The following is an 18,050-nucleotide window of genomic DNA, read 5'->3' on the forward strand; positions in this document are numbered from 1 at the left end:
TGCTAGGTGATCTCTCACCCTCCTACTCCCTGTCACACTGAGATGCCCGTCGGAAGCCAGCGATCACTTTGGCCAGAGCCATGCTGGTGGCTGACCTAAATAATCTCTTGCTGTTTGGAGACGAGCCAGTGTCCTGACACCACACAAAGAGCACTGGGAAGGAGCACAGTCAGTGTGCCAATCTTCCTGCTTGAAGTGCACACTTCACTGAGCGTGGAACATCACCCAAACATGTGCCTTTTCCCAGCCTGTCAGCAGGAGGGATGGAGAGAAGAAGGAATGAGAGAGAGGAGGAAAGTGAAAGAGAGTGAGAGTGAGAGAGAGAGAGAGAGAGAGAGAGAGAGAGAGAGAGAGAGAGAGAGAGAGAGAGAGAGAGAGAGAGAGAGAGAGAGAGAGACAGACAGACAGAGACAGAGACAGAGACAGAGACAGAGACAGAGACAGAGACAGAGACAGAGACAGACACAGAGAGAATGCAACGGTAGAAATAAAATCTAGCAAAACATAGAGATTGGATCTCACATCTGATATATTTTACTGGCAATAAAAAAATTATAAATCATTATTGGTAGCCTATTTCTGAAAACATTAGGCTGGATTTCTTCCGGTGAGCCTAAATGTTTTGGGAATTATAAATCTGAGATACACGCAGAATTGGTGTTATATATTTATAATAAAAGTTTGAGGCCTCAAGAACAGCATTGTTTTCACATGTAAGAAATAACTCCACGTGTACTGGGCTGTGGTCTATTGCACCAATGCAGTCATTAAATAGTCAAATACGCCCAGACGCAACTCCAGAGGAATGCTATAAAAGCCCAAGGGTTAATTAATGGATCCATGTATTAGTAAGCATAACAGCCCATGAAGCCCAGGAAAAGCAGCTCAAGATAAGAGTCTTACTGGCACTCAGAGAGAACCAACGCTTATCTTCGAAGTGGCGTGCCACACATCAACTGCTTCTCATCACCTGAGAGAAGGAGATAAAATGGGAGGGGGAAGGGGGGGGGGCAAGAAAGGAGAAAGTAAAAAGAATGCATTCATCAGAAAAGGAAAGAGTGAGAAAAGAAAGTTGGGAGAGGGGAGGAGAGTTTGATCAAGGGGAAGGGAGGAGAAGGATTTGTGAAAAGAGGGATGAAAGGAGAAAGGAGGGGAGATAAAGAGAAGTGTTCGTGTGGAGCTTCAGGGCCTTCCACCTTTAATTCACTTCTGACTTTCTACCAGCATTGGTGGGGAGCCTTCAGGCTTTGATCACGATGATAATGAATACTGGGAGAGCCCATAGGGCAGCAGCCTACTAAGCGCGGTTTTTCTGTTTATAGGCATCTGTGTTTGACGACACAGAGATTCCTGAGGGTTAGAGAAATTGCTTCTGCATTGAAGGAGTTTGATGGAAAAAACACTTTAATTCAGTATGCGTGAGTTTGAAATAAAAGTCAGGAACAAACACCTGGTCACAATGGAAAAGTGTGAAATAACAAGAATCCTGGCATATCACCTGTCATGACCAGAACAGTTAGGCTATGATTCATGACAAACATTAGTCATGAATCATCCTCCATAGGGAGAGAATTGCTTTTTACATCCAATACGGGTGTATCTCCATAGGATTAGCAGGTTTTCCTGTTGTATGGGGACCAACAAGACACTGTATTCCAGACTGACATGTAATTTAGCTAAATAACTCAAATCCAGACATAGGTACCACTTCAGAAAATGACTGGGTTCATGACAGTTTCATTTCATTCTTTCAATGACAGTTCAACCTGACAGTTGGGTGTTCTAGGACATAAATCACAACAGTGGTATACTAAACAGAATTATGACAAATGGCCATAAGTTTGAATACATTGCTTGGGGATTTCCCGTAAAAGAAATTGAATACCAATTTCAAGAAAATGTGAAGAGGTAGTTAAATGTCAATATTTCATGATTTCATTGTCTAACTCCTGTTGAACTGACACTAGCACAACTGAGGAATGATTGGATTGTAAAACATCCTTGATTTTTCTTATTTGAGGAGTTTCCATTTGACTTTTAACTGTCTGGAACAAAAACAGAGGCAAAATGTCATCAATTTAGAAAGAATGGTAAAACGTACCCAATGTTCAGAATCATTACATTGAAATGCCAAGGGATGGAACAAGCCATTGTTTTACACAATGTGTTTGCTTTGAGGAATTCAGAGGTTAAAGGCTTAGTTCTAGCAGTGGGTGATAGCCTATGCACTTGTCTAATCTCAGAGAAGAATACCTCATGCTTTCTGTCTCAGATTTCAACAATCCTTTTCGTATCCCACAGCAACCTTTATTTCCTCCTTAAAATAAAGCCTCTCTCCAGTGAGTGGGTAGCAATGCTGTGAGCTTGAGCGTAACTCTCAAAGGGAACAATAAATGAAAAACACGATCAGAAAGACATCCAATATCTGCTCATCACTGCAAAAACGTATAAACTATTAGAATCCACTGAGTTGCAGTCTCACACAAAACATTTGAACAGAAGTCTTATCAGAAAATTACTTAAGAGACAGTAAAACTCCCAATCCCTAAAACAACTGAACGCAACAACCAACCAATAATAAATGATCTAAACAAAGCATGGATCACACAAGGAAAACACCAGCTCCACAAAGCCGTAATTGTTTTTGTCAGAATGAATCTAGCATCCACCATGTCTTGTTTTTTTTTAGCCCTTAACCTGAAGCAGCGAGAAAACTAATCTCTGATTTCATCTGTCTTCTGTTGGGTCTCCTAAACACACACACACGTCTTTGTGTGAGTGTGGCAGAAATCTGCATTGGGACAATAGCCAACCCCCCCCCAGCGCTTCAATTGGGGGGAGGGAGGGGGGTCTGTACACCTCCCTTTCCTCCTCCATTTCTCTCCCTTCTCCCCCAATCCCCAAAAAACGGGGCCCTCTCCTCCCCCTTAAGAATGTCCCAAATGTGTGACTGTTTCCTGTTGCCATGGTGACACTAAAAATTGTCAAAGTCTCTCACCCTCTGAGATTGTCTTCACACCCACCCACCCGCCCTTCCTCCCCTCCCCCTCTTCTTGGGGTTAAAGGCTCTTTGGAAAAAGTGTAGGACAGCAACCTGCCTGGTTTACCCAAATTTAAACTCCTCCTGACTTTAGAGATATTTAGAGAAGGCATTATGGGCAAAATGCACATCTTGATTTGGTTAGGAGGTTTGAGTGTTTCACACAAATATGTTACCACATCTTGGACGTGATTATAATTTTTTTCTCCATAAGTCCCACTTGAAACTGTCAAGACTATAGCGACTATGGTAAATATTATGTAGTACTTTAATACTCAATATTCTGTTGTGACAACATGTTGAACAACAGACAGTTTGACAACCTGTGTCTAATCCTGTTTCCCTAACAGGCTGCAGAACCATGAGCTTGATGCCGCCATAAATGTTTCACACAGCTCAAAGTCACTGACGCTTGGCATGTTAACAGATGACAAGAACAGTAATAAGATTGTTGTGGAATTGCCATAAGAAAGTACAAATACCTAGGGAGTGACACCGTTTTGAGAGGATACCTCCAATCAACGTACATTCAGACATTCAGTCAAATAAGTTACCCCCTCCCATCAGAGCATGAGGTTAATGATGTCATCATTACGATGCTCTACATTTGGTGCTTTCCCCCGAGGCTACTCTCTCTAACTCTCTCTTGTCTAAATATGAGCAGGAGGCCTAAGGAGGTGGTCTATTTACTATTTAGTTAGAAGACAGCTCCTGGGATAAATAAACAAGTTTTGACCCCTTGCAACTTCCGGAATACAGTAGGTGACTAATCCTGAGAGAATTTTTGGATTACTAGTCTAGTTGAAAGCGAACACAACACTAGATCCTTGAACACAAAATAAATACTGGAGGTTTAGAACCTCAAGAAGACAGTGCACTTGGCTGTTAAGACCTTTGTTTAGACAACATCTCCGTGAAATTAACTAACCCTATACCTACATTATCTGTAGTTCACTCTGCAGAGGAACTCATGAGTACATTCTTGAGATAATCGAATGAAAGTTGCTTTTACGACTGTAAATCAAGGCAGCACTACATCAAAAAACAACACAACAAAAAAGATTGAATAACTCAACTGCTCACATCAAATAACATTCCAGCACCAAATGAAGCAAATGAATCCACAGTGGACTATTTCATGAGGCCTGTATATGATGACTAGGCGCCATCTGTGCCTCTAACACTGGTGTGCATTTTGTTAGCCAGTATATGTCTCTATTGTTCGCAGTGGAGGAGTGTACCATCTATTATTTGGATGTGTAATTACCTGCCTTTCGTCATGCCCAGCCTGAAGGGCCTGTCGAAGACTATCACGGGAATCATAAATCTCCACCAGGAACAAATGTTTGAACAATGACATCACATCATTCTCTCTGGCACTCTCTGGTATTTCCGACATAATTTAATGTTAATGTGACGGACTAAGAAGCTGGCCCAGTACTTTAAACAGAGTATGAGTGTGATACCTGTCATATGATAATGTTTGCAAATTAAAGGTAAATATAATTTAAGTACATATTAAGTAAAAGTACCAAAGTGAAAATATATAGCTAAAGTATACTTACAGGTACAATGTTATTAGCCAGACACACTTCCAGTTGTGTAGGATAATATAGATACAATGAAAATGTATTACGGGGTATGAGATCATACACTCATATAGATCATATGGAAACTGTGTAAAGTGTAACCCTACCTGTACCCTTTCTCAAAACCCACATTGCAAGACGAGGCAGGATTAAGCTTAATTGGTTACACAAGAAGAATAGGAGTGTTTATGTGATGTCTGGGACGAGCACCAACACCATGGGACACACGCACCAACAGTTTTCACTTCCACAGCTCATTCTGGATGCTAATTACATTTGTACCCTCTTTCTTTCCACAAAACAAACTGGCAAAACACGTTTGCCTCGGGTTCACTGTAAGGCACAAGATAACGTATACTCTGGGAAAAGAGTCCTCTTTGACCTTCAACCTCATGTCAATCCCCACTGTAAGAGATGAAAGCAATTCATTTGCATTAGGAGATCTTTTTCCAAGCACCAGAGCATGCGGTTGGTAATTTCCTCAAATTGAATTACAAGTGCCATTGGGTCTAATAGAGCTCCACTGAAGCCAGACACTAAGATCTGCCAAGTATTCTGGGCCAGGCATGGACGGTTAATTCAATTCCCATGGCTGGAGAGGCAATGCCTGAAATTCAAGACAACTCTGAATAGCTCAGATACGGATTAACAAAAATGTGTATATGGTTAATAGAAATGTGTTATGTCAGGGTGAGGCTGAAACTGCCAGGCTGTAAAGACATGAACTGTTCGAGAAAACGTATCCTGAGGAAAGGAAAAAAAGACTGTGTGTGTGCGTGTGGGATTGTGTTTGTGAGTGAGAGTGCAAGAAGAGATCCACTTAGAGGGTTTCTCTCTGCAAGAGAGACTGGATGAGACTCTGAAACTGAGATACTGAAACTCTTCCCAGACAGTCAAATTAACTCCAGTGTCAGCAAGTCACCACATGCTGAAAATTAGACTGAAGCAAGTGCAAAATCATGAGTTACGGGGAATTTCTCAGTGACATTGACTAATCAATCATTCTTTCATAAGTAAGATATAAAAGAGCTAGGGGCAAAGTTTTTGTAAGAAGCATGCGTATCATGTAGGCCTCAACGCTTGGTAAGTTGAAATGAGTTCAAATATTTATACAGATTTTCTGTTACTAGCGTTGCTGGTTTTGATGTACCTCAACACTTGTCTAATCATGAAATGGTTTGAAGCCTATGCTTGTCTGTCAAAACAGAAATGTAGCAAAAGGCACATACATTTCAAAGGTTTAGCCCTTGCTTCTATGTAGATCAAGGAACCTACTGTATTAGCTAATTCTGGAAACCCTTTAGTTTGGGTACCTTGATGACAGTGCACTTCAGAAGGCGTTCAAACCACAACCACAAGCTCTACAGTAATATTCTATATCATAGCAGATTAAAAACAACAAAATACAGGGCATCAACCAGGGCAGATGATGGATATAAGGTTATGATAATAACACTGTTCTATTCAAGCACATAGCTGATCAAATTTAGAGATGGTCAACTTTACAGGTGAAAGACAATTTGTTTTAAGCGTTTTGTCTGGTCATCTGTCTTGTTTTCTCTCTTTGGTATCACAGGGACAAAAGACGTTCGGAACTTTAGAGGGTGCAATGGGGTCACTGCAGCTGTGGTGACCATAGTGATGGACACAATGATATATCTTAATGGTCAGTCATTCATCACTGTAAGAAAAGTGCTGATTTAAACCAATCAGCATAGTCCCCTTCTGCATTCAAGAGGGTCCGTTAAACTCAAGTGAGAATCCCTTTCAAATGCAAGGCACAGACCAATAATAAAACTGATTTACAACTGACAACAATTAGTCCAGTAGCTAGTCACTTCACAAGAGAGGATGTAAAGCACAAAATGCAACAATGAGATAAAAGACCTGCTTTCGAATTGTGAAGTGTGAAGACACAATATCTGTCAATCATTGATTTGAACAACTATGATTCTTTCCTGGGGTCTACAAACCTTTACATCGGGTTTTACTTGCCTACTTAGGTCTAGTTTCTAAAGCTGACCCCCAAAAGACCAATTATACTCAGGATACTCAGGTAGTCTGTTAGCATGATCCTAAGAAGTGTACTGACACGTCACCTGAAGACTGGGGTGGTGGAGGGAACTAGGAAAATGATGATCCTTTGCAACGCACTTACAATGTCAGAGGAGCATGAATGTTCCTGGTCTGAAAGAGACTGCCCTATTGGTGAGAGTGACTGGATGTGTATAAAATGACAGTAAAGTTGGTGAGGGTGATTGGATGTGTATAAAATGACAGTGGTATTGCTAGTAAAATGACAGTAGTGTGTGCCCTCAGTAATTGGGATGAAAAAAAGTTACAATTTGAGCTCTATAAAGTAGAGACGTGGCATGTCTAATGCACTGTCAAGCAACTACTTCTGAGAAACAATTCAATCAACTAAAAGGTGGTAATTTATACAGAAGCCTTTCAGCCACACTGTGTTGCATGATTGCTCAACAGTCTGGATGCCCCATCCATCATAGACTGTCTTCCCATTTGACAGAACAGGTCTCAAGCCAAGTATAAGAAAAGCAAAGGCGCTGATTGTGTTCAAAGCAAATTTCCTTTACCTGTGACAGAGATCTTCATGTTTGCCTCCAGGGGCCTGTTGTTGTCCAAATCCCTGCTCAGTTTGAGCTCCCCGGTGGCCTGGTTCAGGATAAGAAGACTCAGCTCGTTCCCCTCCACAAAAGTGTAATGAAGCTTGTCCGACACATCCGGGTCCTGAGCCGGAACCTTTCCGATTACCCCGTCTGGAAAACTGTTTGACCTATTGGTAATGTAATTGTTGAATATGATTTCAAAATCGCGTAGGACAGGACCATTGTCGTTAACGTCCAGAAGGTGGATGTGCACGATGGCCCGGCTCACCAGAGGCGCAGAAGTGGCCTGGACAATGATGGTGTACTCCATTTTGGATTCGTAGTCCAGATCTGTGAGGGCGATGAGATCCCCATTGAAGATATCCAACTGGAAGACTTCTGGGACATTCCCTTCCACGATCTGAAACAGGATCTGCGCGTTGGTTCCTTCGTCTGGGTCTGTAGCGGTGATGCGGGCTACGATGGAACCGACGGGGCTGTTCTCCACCACGTAGACGTACATCTCGTCCCTCTCGAACACGGGCGCGTTGTCGTTGATATCCAGGACAGACACTTGAACGTCCACGGATGCTTTCAGAGGCGGGACGCCCTTATCCACAGCAAACGCCTTGAGGTTGTACAGCGGCACATTCTCCCGGTCGAGTTTCCTGGCCGTTCGGATGATGCCGGAGTAAGGTTCGATGAAGAAGTCTCCTTCTCCATCGTCACCACCCTGGAAAGTGTAACTGAGCCGCCCGTTGGAGCCAGCGTCACGGTCGGAAGCGGAGATCTGCAGGACGCTGGTGTACACCGGGGCATCCTCAAATACACTCCCCTGGTATATGTCCCGGAGAAACTGGGGGGTGTTATCATTGGCGTCCAGAACAATGATCTCCACATATGTGGTGTCAGACTTCTGGGGAATGCCGTTGTCACGGGCAATGATGGCCAACGTGTAGGAAGCCTGGTCCTCGTAGTCTATTTCTATCTGCGTGGTGATGGCGCCCGAGTCCGGGTTGATCTTAAACTGGGGGACGTTGTCTTCCATGACGTAGCTGATGCGGGCGTTCTCGCCCGTGTCCTCGTCTGTAGCGCTGATCACGACCACGGTGGAGCCCACAGGCCGGTCCTCGCTGATCATCACCTGGTAGTTGGCGCTCTGGAAAACAGGCCGGTGGGTGTTGGCGTCGGTGACGTTGATAAAGATCTGCGCGGTGTCGTGGCGTGTGCCGTCCGAAGCGGTCACAGTGAGGACGTACTGGCGTTCCTGTTTGTAGTCCAGAGGCAGGGCCAGGGTGATGAGTCCCCCTGCGCTCTGACTGGTGATGGCAAACCTGTTCCGAGTGTTGCCGCTGGAGATCTGGTAGGTGACCACGCTGTTGATGTCGCGATCGATAGCGGTCAGAGCCAGCACGCTGTCCCCGACCGCGGCGTCCTCGTTGATTTTTAAGGAGTACACCTTTTGGGTGAAAGTGGGCACGTTATCGTTGACGTCAAGAATGGTCACGCTGACGCCGGCGGAGGATGACATGGCGGGAATCCCATGATCCACTGCTTCTACACCAAAAGTGTAAAAATCGGTTGTCTCCCGATCCAGCTCCACACTGACTGTAATCCAACCAGTGTTGGTATTGATAGTGAAGGGGAAGCCAGGGCCTGTGTCAGTGAATCTGTACTCCAGATGAGAGTTGTCACCCGAGTCGGCATCAATAGCCTGGATATGGATAACCGAGTAACCGATGGCCACGTTTTCCAAGACGCTGGTTTGGAAGGGGGTGCTGACAAACATAGGAGCGTTATCGTTGACATCCACAATCTGCACGACAACCATCCCAGTGCCGTTGATCAGAGGAGGCCTGCCCCCGTCTTGAGCCTTGATCCGCAAATTATATTCCCTGTTCATCTCATAATCCAGAGGGTTGATGACGTCGATGACACCAGTGGGGGAATGGATGTAGAACTGACCTTTCACGTTCCCACTGATAATGCTGTAGTGCACTTTGGCATTGTTGCCTTCATCTTTGTCTGTGGCCTGCACCTGGACCACTTTGGTGTTCACTGCCACATTCTCAAGCACCTGGACCACATACCTTTTCTCACTGAACTGGGGATAGTTATCATTCTCATCCTCCACTGAGATGTGAACTGTAGCTGTAGCACTTCGAGGGCATGGGTCTTTTCCTTGATCATTGGCCTCCACTATGAGTTGATACTTAGACATGGCCTCTCTGTCTGGCCTGACTTTGATTTTGACTAATCCGTTTCTCGGGTCAATTTCAAAGCCAACACTGTCCCCTTCCTCATTCACGATCTTGTATATCATGTTGGCATTGGATGGGGCATCCCCATCTGTAGCCCTAATAGTTAACACCTCAAACCCTACCTCCACGTTTTCCCTGATACTAACCCTGTACTCCGTCTGTTCAAAAACAGGCCCATGGTCGTTAGTGTCGCTGATTGTGACAGTGAGATAAGCAGTGGCGGACTTCTTCGGGCTGCCATTGTCTGTGGCGATAACTTTGAACACATGCGTGTCCTTCACCTCCCTATCCAACGGCTGTAAAGTTGTGATGCTACCAGTATCCAAGTTAATTTGAAAATAATCATTGGACCGGCTATCAAATAAGGCCTCCATGTCATATTCAATTCGACCAGCATCTCCGTCGTCTGAATCCAAGGCTTTGAGCGTAATAACGCGAGTTCCCGATGGCTCATTCTCAGGCACAGACACTTGATAGTTGGGCAACTGAAACTGGGGAGCTGTATTCACATTTCTCTTCTTCCGTTTGGTCCATGGATCCAGTACATCATATTCGCTACTTGTTAAATCATCGCGCTTGTGTGGATGGGAGAAACGCAGTTTCACGCCGACGATGGGCTTTCCTGACCCCTGCACCTTACAATCAAAATCCAACTCTTGCCTCTGGCTGGGTCGTAAACAAATCGGAGAAAACTTCCCGCTATCAAAAGTGACTTTCTGTTCCCCTGACTTGCATGAATGGAAAAATTCTTTATTCCGGAGAAAAAGAGGTAAATGTTCATAAATGTCCATAAGCAAAATACCAGTTGAGAGGCAAGGAGATGTCACTATTTCACTTTTAATGTTCACATAAATGTTGTGCTTATGCTCAGGAGTCTTTCTCCGGTATTTAATGAAACAATTTTGTCCATGGACAAAAGTATTGAAATGAATCCGTATAACGTTTTCCGCCGTAAATGATCTGATCTGTAAGTATAGTGGCACGGGGTTCATCGGCAGGCGCGCACAAGTTACTTTTCCTGAGAAATATAATATTCCATCTTGCTTTGTTATGTTCAAAAACTCCCTCACCCATTTTGGAGTTAATGTCCTGTCGATATTATAAATCCAACCTTGTCCAAGAGATACATTTGCCAAAACTGCCTCTGGATGAAATGTGTCCGAAACGTGTACATCAAAACATCTTAAGTATGGAACGCATGAGAAAGCAATCCATAGCCAGAGCATTTGTAATTCCATGATTTAAAATGCATGACATCAACTTTGCCTCTTAAGAACATCTAAAAAGTCCACCGTTCTACCTTCTCCCTTGTCCTCGCCGTCCGCTTTCTTTCCATGGCTGATATAAAATGTGGCGATGATGCTTGGCGTGCATGAATTAGTTCAGTTCAGTGTTCCCAGTTCGATCTGAAGTACTCCGTCGTACTGCCCCCTTCCCTGAAAGTTCATTTGCATAAACCTGCTCCCAAAGTCTGAGGGCTCCTTTGTCAGTGTTGGAACTCGCGTAGCCTATAGCCTATAAGGAGAAAAAGAAATCTGAATAGTTAGGAGTAGCCTAACATTTGGCTTTCCAAAACAACAGTAGGCTAGCATCTTACTTTAAGCATTATTTATCTTTATAAGAATATAAGCGCATTAGGTTTTTAATGAAATACAATTTCTGAAGTCTAGACATCATTTGAATTGGCAACTGTTTGGGTGAAAAAAAGAGCCTAACTCACACAATGTTGGTTCAAACAAAAAACGTATTGCGGTTCCTTGCCTTTTAGCCCCCTCTAGCGGATACGTATACCGTTAATTACCTTCAGATTAGAAAGTCCCAAGCTACTTTGTTCAATTTGTCGTCATAATCAGCTCTAAAATTTTCCTTTTCAACTAAAATAAATATTATATCATGTATGGCATAAATAATACTATTTAGAATAATAAAGACAATTTCCGTTAAATTAAGAACATTTATTTAGACACAAAAGATAAAACACAAAGCAGCATGACTGTCACAAAGAAAGCAGTAGGCCCATATTTAGATACCTAAAAAAGGTTAATTAACTGGCTTGATTGAAAACATTTTTCTTTTACTGAACATGTATTGATTTCCACTTCTGTTAAAGACACACAGACTAGGCTTCTTCTGAGTCCTTGTACACAACCGTAACGCATCTGCTTAAAACGACAAGTTAATCAATGGGGCATCGTTGATGTGATTTTCCTTTCCTGTCTCCGGACTCCATTTGATGAGCGGAGAGGTCAGGTCAATCAACTGTATAGAAGAAGCACATATAGTTTTAATATTCACGTTATTTTACTGGATTACTGGATGCAGCACTAAAATAATTTCATTTAAATAAATACACACTTGAAACAGTTCTCAAACTATTTCAGGAACAGTCTACGCTGGGTAATTGTTTCCAAACAAAATTGTACTGTACAAACTGGAGTTGTAATGAAGGGCAATTTGACATTACAGTTTATTCACTTAGCAGACATTTATCCAACGCCACATACCAATACTACATCTAGTAAGTACTGCAGATAAAAAAGTGCACATTTAACTGAATTTCCTCTGTTACAGCCAAGGAATAGTCTAATTCAGTGGTTCTCAACCCTGGTCCTCAAGTACCCCCTGTCCTGCATGTTTTAGATATTTCCCTGTTTTAACACACCTGATTCAAATGAATGGTCGTTAGCAGGCTTCTGCATAACTAGATAACTACCCATTCATTTTAATCAGGTGTGTTGGAGCAGGGAAACATCTAAAACATGCAGGACAGGGGGACAGGGTTGAGAACCACTGGTTCTACAACTATAACTATCCCCTCACCTGTCCACCAGAGGGCTTGGTGGATGCAGTCCTGGACAGTTCAGGAGTGTTGGACAGGTCAATGAGCAGCTTCTCCTGTAGCCTCAACACAGGAACCGGAGCATCCACCAGCAGCACCTGGAACAGGTCACACCATTTGTTAAGAAATGAGAAGATACACTGTGCATTTTTGCTGGTACAGCAGATAATCGAACACCACAAGTGCATAATTCCGACAGTATTTCAATGGTTAATGCCAAGGAAGTCTGTATTATAAGCAGACAGAGTGCAACAAGGGATTTAGTCCTTGAGGCGTGTGAAAACGTTACTTCGTTCGTTTCTTGTCGTTCGACCCCACTGGGCTGAAGAAGATCTTCCTTCGCTTCAGGTTTCTGCCTTTCCTCTCTGGCATTGGGACCCTCCGGCTGGTCCTCGTTGCTGGGCTCGGCTGGGTCCTGATTAACCTCACTGACAGTGGAGGCGGTCTCCTGTGTTTCTGCCTGGGGTCCCGCGGGTGGGGGCTGTGCTTCCGGCTCGTTCCCCAGGAAGAAGAGTGGGACCTGGGCTTCGTCGGCAGGGCAGGCAGGCTCCTCTCCCAGGACTCCCGTCTCCACCACTTCCTGCTGCTGCTGCTGCCTGGTCTCCTTTAATTGCACTGGACTAGAGGAAAGGAATGAAAGCACGGAAGGGAATGTTTTTATCATGGCCGTTCTCTATGGCCCAGGTAATCAAAGTATTGACTGAGGAATACAATTAGTTGATTGGTCTCAATGGGAGTATTGACTTTTCTGCATCGCTGCCCGAAATTCAATCCCATATCCATGATTGCCTGGGCTTCCGATGGAAGGCATTCATGCAAACAGCAGTAGTTAATCTGAGTGAAACTAAAGTACAATGGAGCAGGTGTGGATTAGGTCTGATATTACAGCCAGGTAAATACAGTGTGGAGTAAAATACAAAACCAAAGCAAAAACCACTCTCACTCTACCTCCCCTCTCCCCTCCCCCCTCCCCCCTCTCTCCTCCCCCTCCCCTCCACCCTCTCTCCTCCCTCCACCCCCCTCCTACCTCCAGTGACTGGAGGCGGGAAGTTTGGCCCCTGTCAGGGAGGGCCTCCCCAGCCTCGACACACTCTTGGGGGTCATCATTGGGATGCCGGACACCCGCCGGTTCATGGGAGTGGCCAGGGCAGAGGGGTGCCTCATCTTAGACTGCAGTGTCTTGTTACCACCAGCAGAGGGCGTCTGGGGGGGTTCTGGGAATGGGGCAGCAGGCTGGGAAAGAGGAGGGAGGCTGGAAAGAGGAGAGACGAGACGGAACATGAATGAAGAAGGTTCTATTCTGAAATCACACTAAAACATTTCATAATTTAAATGGACAGTTGACTTCAAATGTATATACATGTATCCCATGTATACATCAATAAAAATGCTAAGCTAACAAGAGCTCTAAAGAACCGATTAAATTGACAGAACCAATTAAACGGACATTTGTAAGTTTTGTGTATGTCAGATATGCCAAAAGCATAGGTTTTGATGAGGGCATATTATTGTTTCAGATTATCCATACAACTATCATTCTCTGTATTAAATAAACTACAATTCCTTGCTCCAATATTCTGGTCTAATACTATGGAAAGGAAAGATAGCATCTTTAGCTGACACGCAAAGATCCTTTAGGCTACAAAAATAAATATATACAAATCTCAATTTTTCTATTCATGACAAATAGTACTACTGACACTCCAGACAGAGCGATTGACAGGGCTTGAAGGCATTGTTCAATCTTCTTCTTTTGTCACATCTCAATCTAAAATGACATTGTAGTCCTCCCACCAATAAGGAGAGAATAAATACCTGTCCACGCTGCAGGCAGACACCAGCCTCTTTGGCCTCATTATCCGAGAAGCCTCAGGGGACGAGACCGCTGAGGGGGGGGGGGGAAGAGGAAGGAGGAGAAACAGAGGAGGAGGGAGAGGGAGGCAGTGGGGTTGGGAGAAGAAAGGAGGAGGGGAAAGCATCCATTACAGAAGAGTAGGAAGACGGAGCGACATTTTTTGGAAAAGAAAGATGGAGGAGACATGTTCATTTACTCTTGGAATTGTGAATGGCCGGACGACATCACTTCTACCAGCGGTTAGATTGATAGCACACTTTAAATAAAGGTTGTTTGACTAAATCATGGTGGAAAAATAAACAATCCATAATCCAACAAACAATCAAAACTCAAGCCTCAATATAGCATTTGAAAAGTGCATAAACACAGAAAATGACAAAAACGACACAAACATTGTAGGAGGCTTCTGTACACACATGCCCAAAAACAAACCTTACCTTCAGACATGCGTAACCCTTTCAGCTGGCTGGTGGGTGTGGGGGCCAAAAAGAGTTTTAGTTTGGAGTTGGCCCTCAGCACACTCTCCGGCTTGGCAGAGGAGGGAATGTTGGGTACAGAAGAGGTCCTCTCCATGGCTCTCTTGGCGGGGGTCTGGAAGAGGGGGGTGGGTGCTCCAACCGAGAGCCCAGCCTCGGGTCTCTTTATGGGGGTGGACCGGACTACCTCAGAGGGCCTCCTCCCCTGGGCGGAGATCGAGCGTCGTCCTCCCGCAGCGGAGGATCTGGGAGGGGGCGGGGCTTCGGGGGCTCGGCTGCTGAGTAAGCGGGGTTTGGCGCCTGCGCCCAGATTGGCCAGTCGGCTCACGCTGGTGCGGATGCGACCACTGGGGCCGCCCACACTCGTGTTTAGAGACGAGTTGAGTTTAGCTGAAATGAGAGATGGTAACGTGAGCTACAGCATTTCAACACCAGGTGGAACAATACTGACAAAATATATAAGTGAGCTGTTCCATTTGTACCAGAAACACAGCTTTGTAAGTACAATTAATGTTTCCCAGTAATCGTAGTAAGTAATGTTTGGTGGATGATGTTTGGTGGGTGATGGTTTGCCCTTTATTGAAAGAACCTTCATGGATTGATGGATGACACGGCTAATATGCAAGTACATTCTAGATGCAAGCTTGTAGAGCTAAGTTCCAATACTGGACGTTCGTTAATGAAAGCTATCGGTTCGGTCCTCACCTTTCCCAGTGGGAGACACAGACAGGCTGGAGTTGAAGCTGGACACGGAGGAAGAAGAGGAGGAAGTGTTCCTCTTCCCCTCTGCCCCTCTCCTGTTCTGAGGAGGTGGGCCTTTGGTCCCAGCCGGGACTCGAGGTCCAGCCTGAAACAACCCGGCGGATAAGGGACACGTACTCCTGATGTCGTCGTTTGATTTCAACAGAGCAGCTGGCTAATGAACTGAGAAGATGCTGCAACAACAGACTGATATTGTCCAACCTTGTGGATGCTCAGTGTTACCCACACTATTGGTTTCTGAGGCAACATTTTCATTTACGAAAATGTAAATGTAAAGAAAATCGACATTTTCTTCTGCCTGAATGACAAAAAAAAAAGGTGTACCAACTCGCCTAATCAGTACAACTTCCAAGAACACCTGAAGAGTCTTGCATGCTGCACTAAACACACCTGTCCACTAGATGGTGACTGTTTACATTTAGCTAAGATCTTCCTGTTCCTTGCTCTTGTCCCAGTCAGCCAGACATGTTCAGCATAACCACGATTGCTTGTCCTGAAAAATACCCTAGTAAGGAGTTTACAACAACCTATGACTCCTTATCCTTTGCTCCTGAGACACCATAACACCTAGGGATGGGAATCTTTTGGTACCTCACGATTCGATTCCTGGGGTCACAAATCGATTCATGATTTTTTACGATTTTTAATCCCCCCCAAAAAACGGTATCGATGTGAATTGCTAGAAGACTGAATCGCCATTCAAATGTGAATCAGTTTTTCCCCCACCCCTAATAACACCTCTCACAAACGTTGTCTTACCTTCTTGGGGGGAGCAAGACTCCTTCTTTGCAGGCTGGAGTTGAGGGAGGAGTCGCTGACGTCGGAGGCCACGCTCGCTGTGTCTGAGAGCAGGTCCTCGCTGGAGCCCACCCTGCTGGAGCCCACCCTGCTGGAGTCACAACTCGCAAGGCTGCACCTGGATCCTAAGGTACTCTGAAACAAAACAAGCAAAAGTTGAGACTCTGCATCCAAGGACCTTTATAATAAGGAACAATTTATTTGTGGAACTTTGTGCGTATTGTATAGACATATAGCCTATATTTGGATATTGCAGGTCTTAAGGAGTCCTTGTGACCACAAGAATGGCATTGCTTTAACCCTTGATAGTCAGTTAGTGGTGTATGTGATCATTGCAAGCTCCCACAAATAAGCCCCTAAACGGCCAAGAGAAAAGGGCTTCATGCCCCACCTGGTCTACACTTAAAATGTAAAACCATGTCAAGTAAAAGCATTAAGCATTTTGGCAAACAATCTTAGAGAAAAAGAAAAGAGCCCATACTTTGCGTGGAGGAGGGAGCCTTGTAGTCTTCTCTGGTGCTGGTCTCGTCTGAGTAGTGGTCCCGACTGGGGCAGCTGGTTTGCTGGGGAGCACCCCTCTGGTGCCGGCCAAACTGGCCCTGCCTCTGAGTACCATCTTGGGCTGTGTCTGAGACTTGGGCCCCCTCACAGGGCTGGAGGTGCTAACAGAGACAACTCGTGCCTTAGCAGCGCAGGCCACGCCTCCGGAGATAGCATGCTCGTTAGCTCTGAGCAGACGCTTCTGGAAGGCAGCAGGGAGCTGCTTCATGGGACTGTCCTGCACACAGAAGGTCTCCCTTTTAACAGGGCTGAGGACCCCACTGGTTGGCTTGCTGAATATCCCCAGCTTAGACCCTGTGTCCTGCACAAAGTCTTCTGATTTTTTCTTGTCTTTGTCATTTGTGGGTGAACCCTTAGTACCACCATTGTTTGGGTGCTGCTGGTTGCCTTCTAGTTCACAGGCTAGTTGCTGAGCTTCCTTGCAGATCTCTTCAAACTTCTCCCCAGTGAGGGGGCTCCAGCTCTGCGCCTCTCCCACCGACAGATCCCCGTTGCTGACACTGTCCTTACATCTGGTCTCCAGTCCCACTGTAATACACCTCTCCTTGTGACTGATGGGGCCTACAAAAACTTCGTCCTCATATTCTTCATCGCCCTTTAAACTACAAACACATGAGAAAAGGTATTGAAAGGGTAATTGAGAGGAGGCTTATCCAATCGTTTTCAAGTCAAACTCTAATTCTACACAAACCTGGCAGGCGATAATGAAACGTCAAAATCGAACTTCTCTTCTGCCAAAGTGAAGAAATCTTGAAGATAGAATAAAGATAAGCATTCATGTTAATGAATATAAAACGCAAAAAATAAAACATTACTCAACAACATACATCAACAGCCACGACGCTTCAAACAGGCATAATTATTTACCACAATTTGCATTGAAATCCATACTCTCCATGGATCCAGGCAGAAAGGTACGAAGATGCTTCCACTGAGTGTTCGGTCAACCTTCGTGTTCATAAAAATGAAAAAATTACATTTGAATGTCCTACATATAGCCAAAAGCAAACGTGTTTTAGTTAGCTACATCAAATAGCTAGGTGGAACAGTATGTTGCCATGTGTAGCCTTTATATTAATGAATTTGTGAAAGGCTTCGATTGATAGTTCGCTAGCTGGCTAACCATTTAGGGCTAGGCTAACCACTCGGTTAGGTGGCCTAGCTTATGTTAGCTCATTAGCATGCATTAGATTCTACTTATTTTCAGTTGCACATATTAGCTATCTAACTATCTAGATAACTCGATTTGTTGTAATTTCGTCG

At 44.5% G+C, this 18,050-nt stretch overlaps 2 protein-coding genes across 2 annotated transcripts in view; both read right to left on the reverse strand.

The window, feature by feature from the left end:
- Positions 1–10,734, reverse strand: part of celsr1b (cadherin EGF LAG seven-pass G-type receptor 1b) — a 44,564-nt gene extending 33,830 nt beyond the window's left edge. The window contains exon 1 of the mRNA XM_067234471.1: positions 7,224–10,734. Coding sequence (XP_067090572.1) covers positions 7,224–10,734 — 3,511 coding nt within the window. The remainder of the gene's footprint in view (positions 1–7,223) is intronic.
- A 721-nt stretch (positions 10,735–11,455) lies between these two features.
- gtse1 (G-2 and S-phase expressed 1) lies at positions 11,456–17,695 on the reverse strand. Its single transcript, XM_067235173.1, has 11 exons — positions 17,655–17,695; positions 17,479–17,536; positions 16,708–17,389; positions 16,188–16,361; positions 15,372–15,513; positions 14,628–15,056; positions 14,151–14,220; positions 13,363–13,587; positions 12,625–12,955; positions 12,317–12,433; positions 11,456–11,755 (listed from the first exon to the last, which is right to left on the reverse strand). Exons 1-11 carry the CDS (start codon positions 17,683–17,685, stop codon positions 11,660–11,662), a joined length of 2,355 nt encoding a protein of 784 aa, XP_067091274.1. The 5' UTR covers positions 17,686–17,695; the 3' UTR covers positions 11,456–11,659.
- Positions 17,696–18,050: the final 355 nt, after the last annotated feature.

This window comes from Osmerus mordax, chromosome 4 (assembly GCF_038355195.1).
Source record: "Osmerus mordax isolate fOsmMor3 chromosome 4, fOsmMor3.pri, whole genome shotgun sequence".
In the NCBI taxonomy this organism is placed as follows: domain Eukaryota; kingdom Metazoa; phylum Chordata; class Actinopteri; order Osmeriformes; family Osmeridae; genus Osmerus; species Osmerus mordax.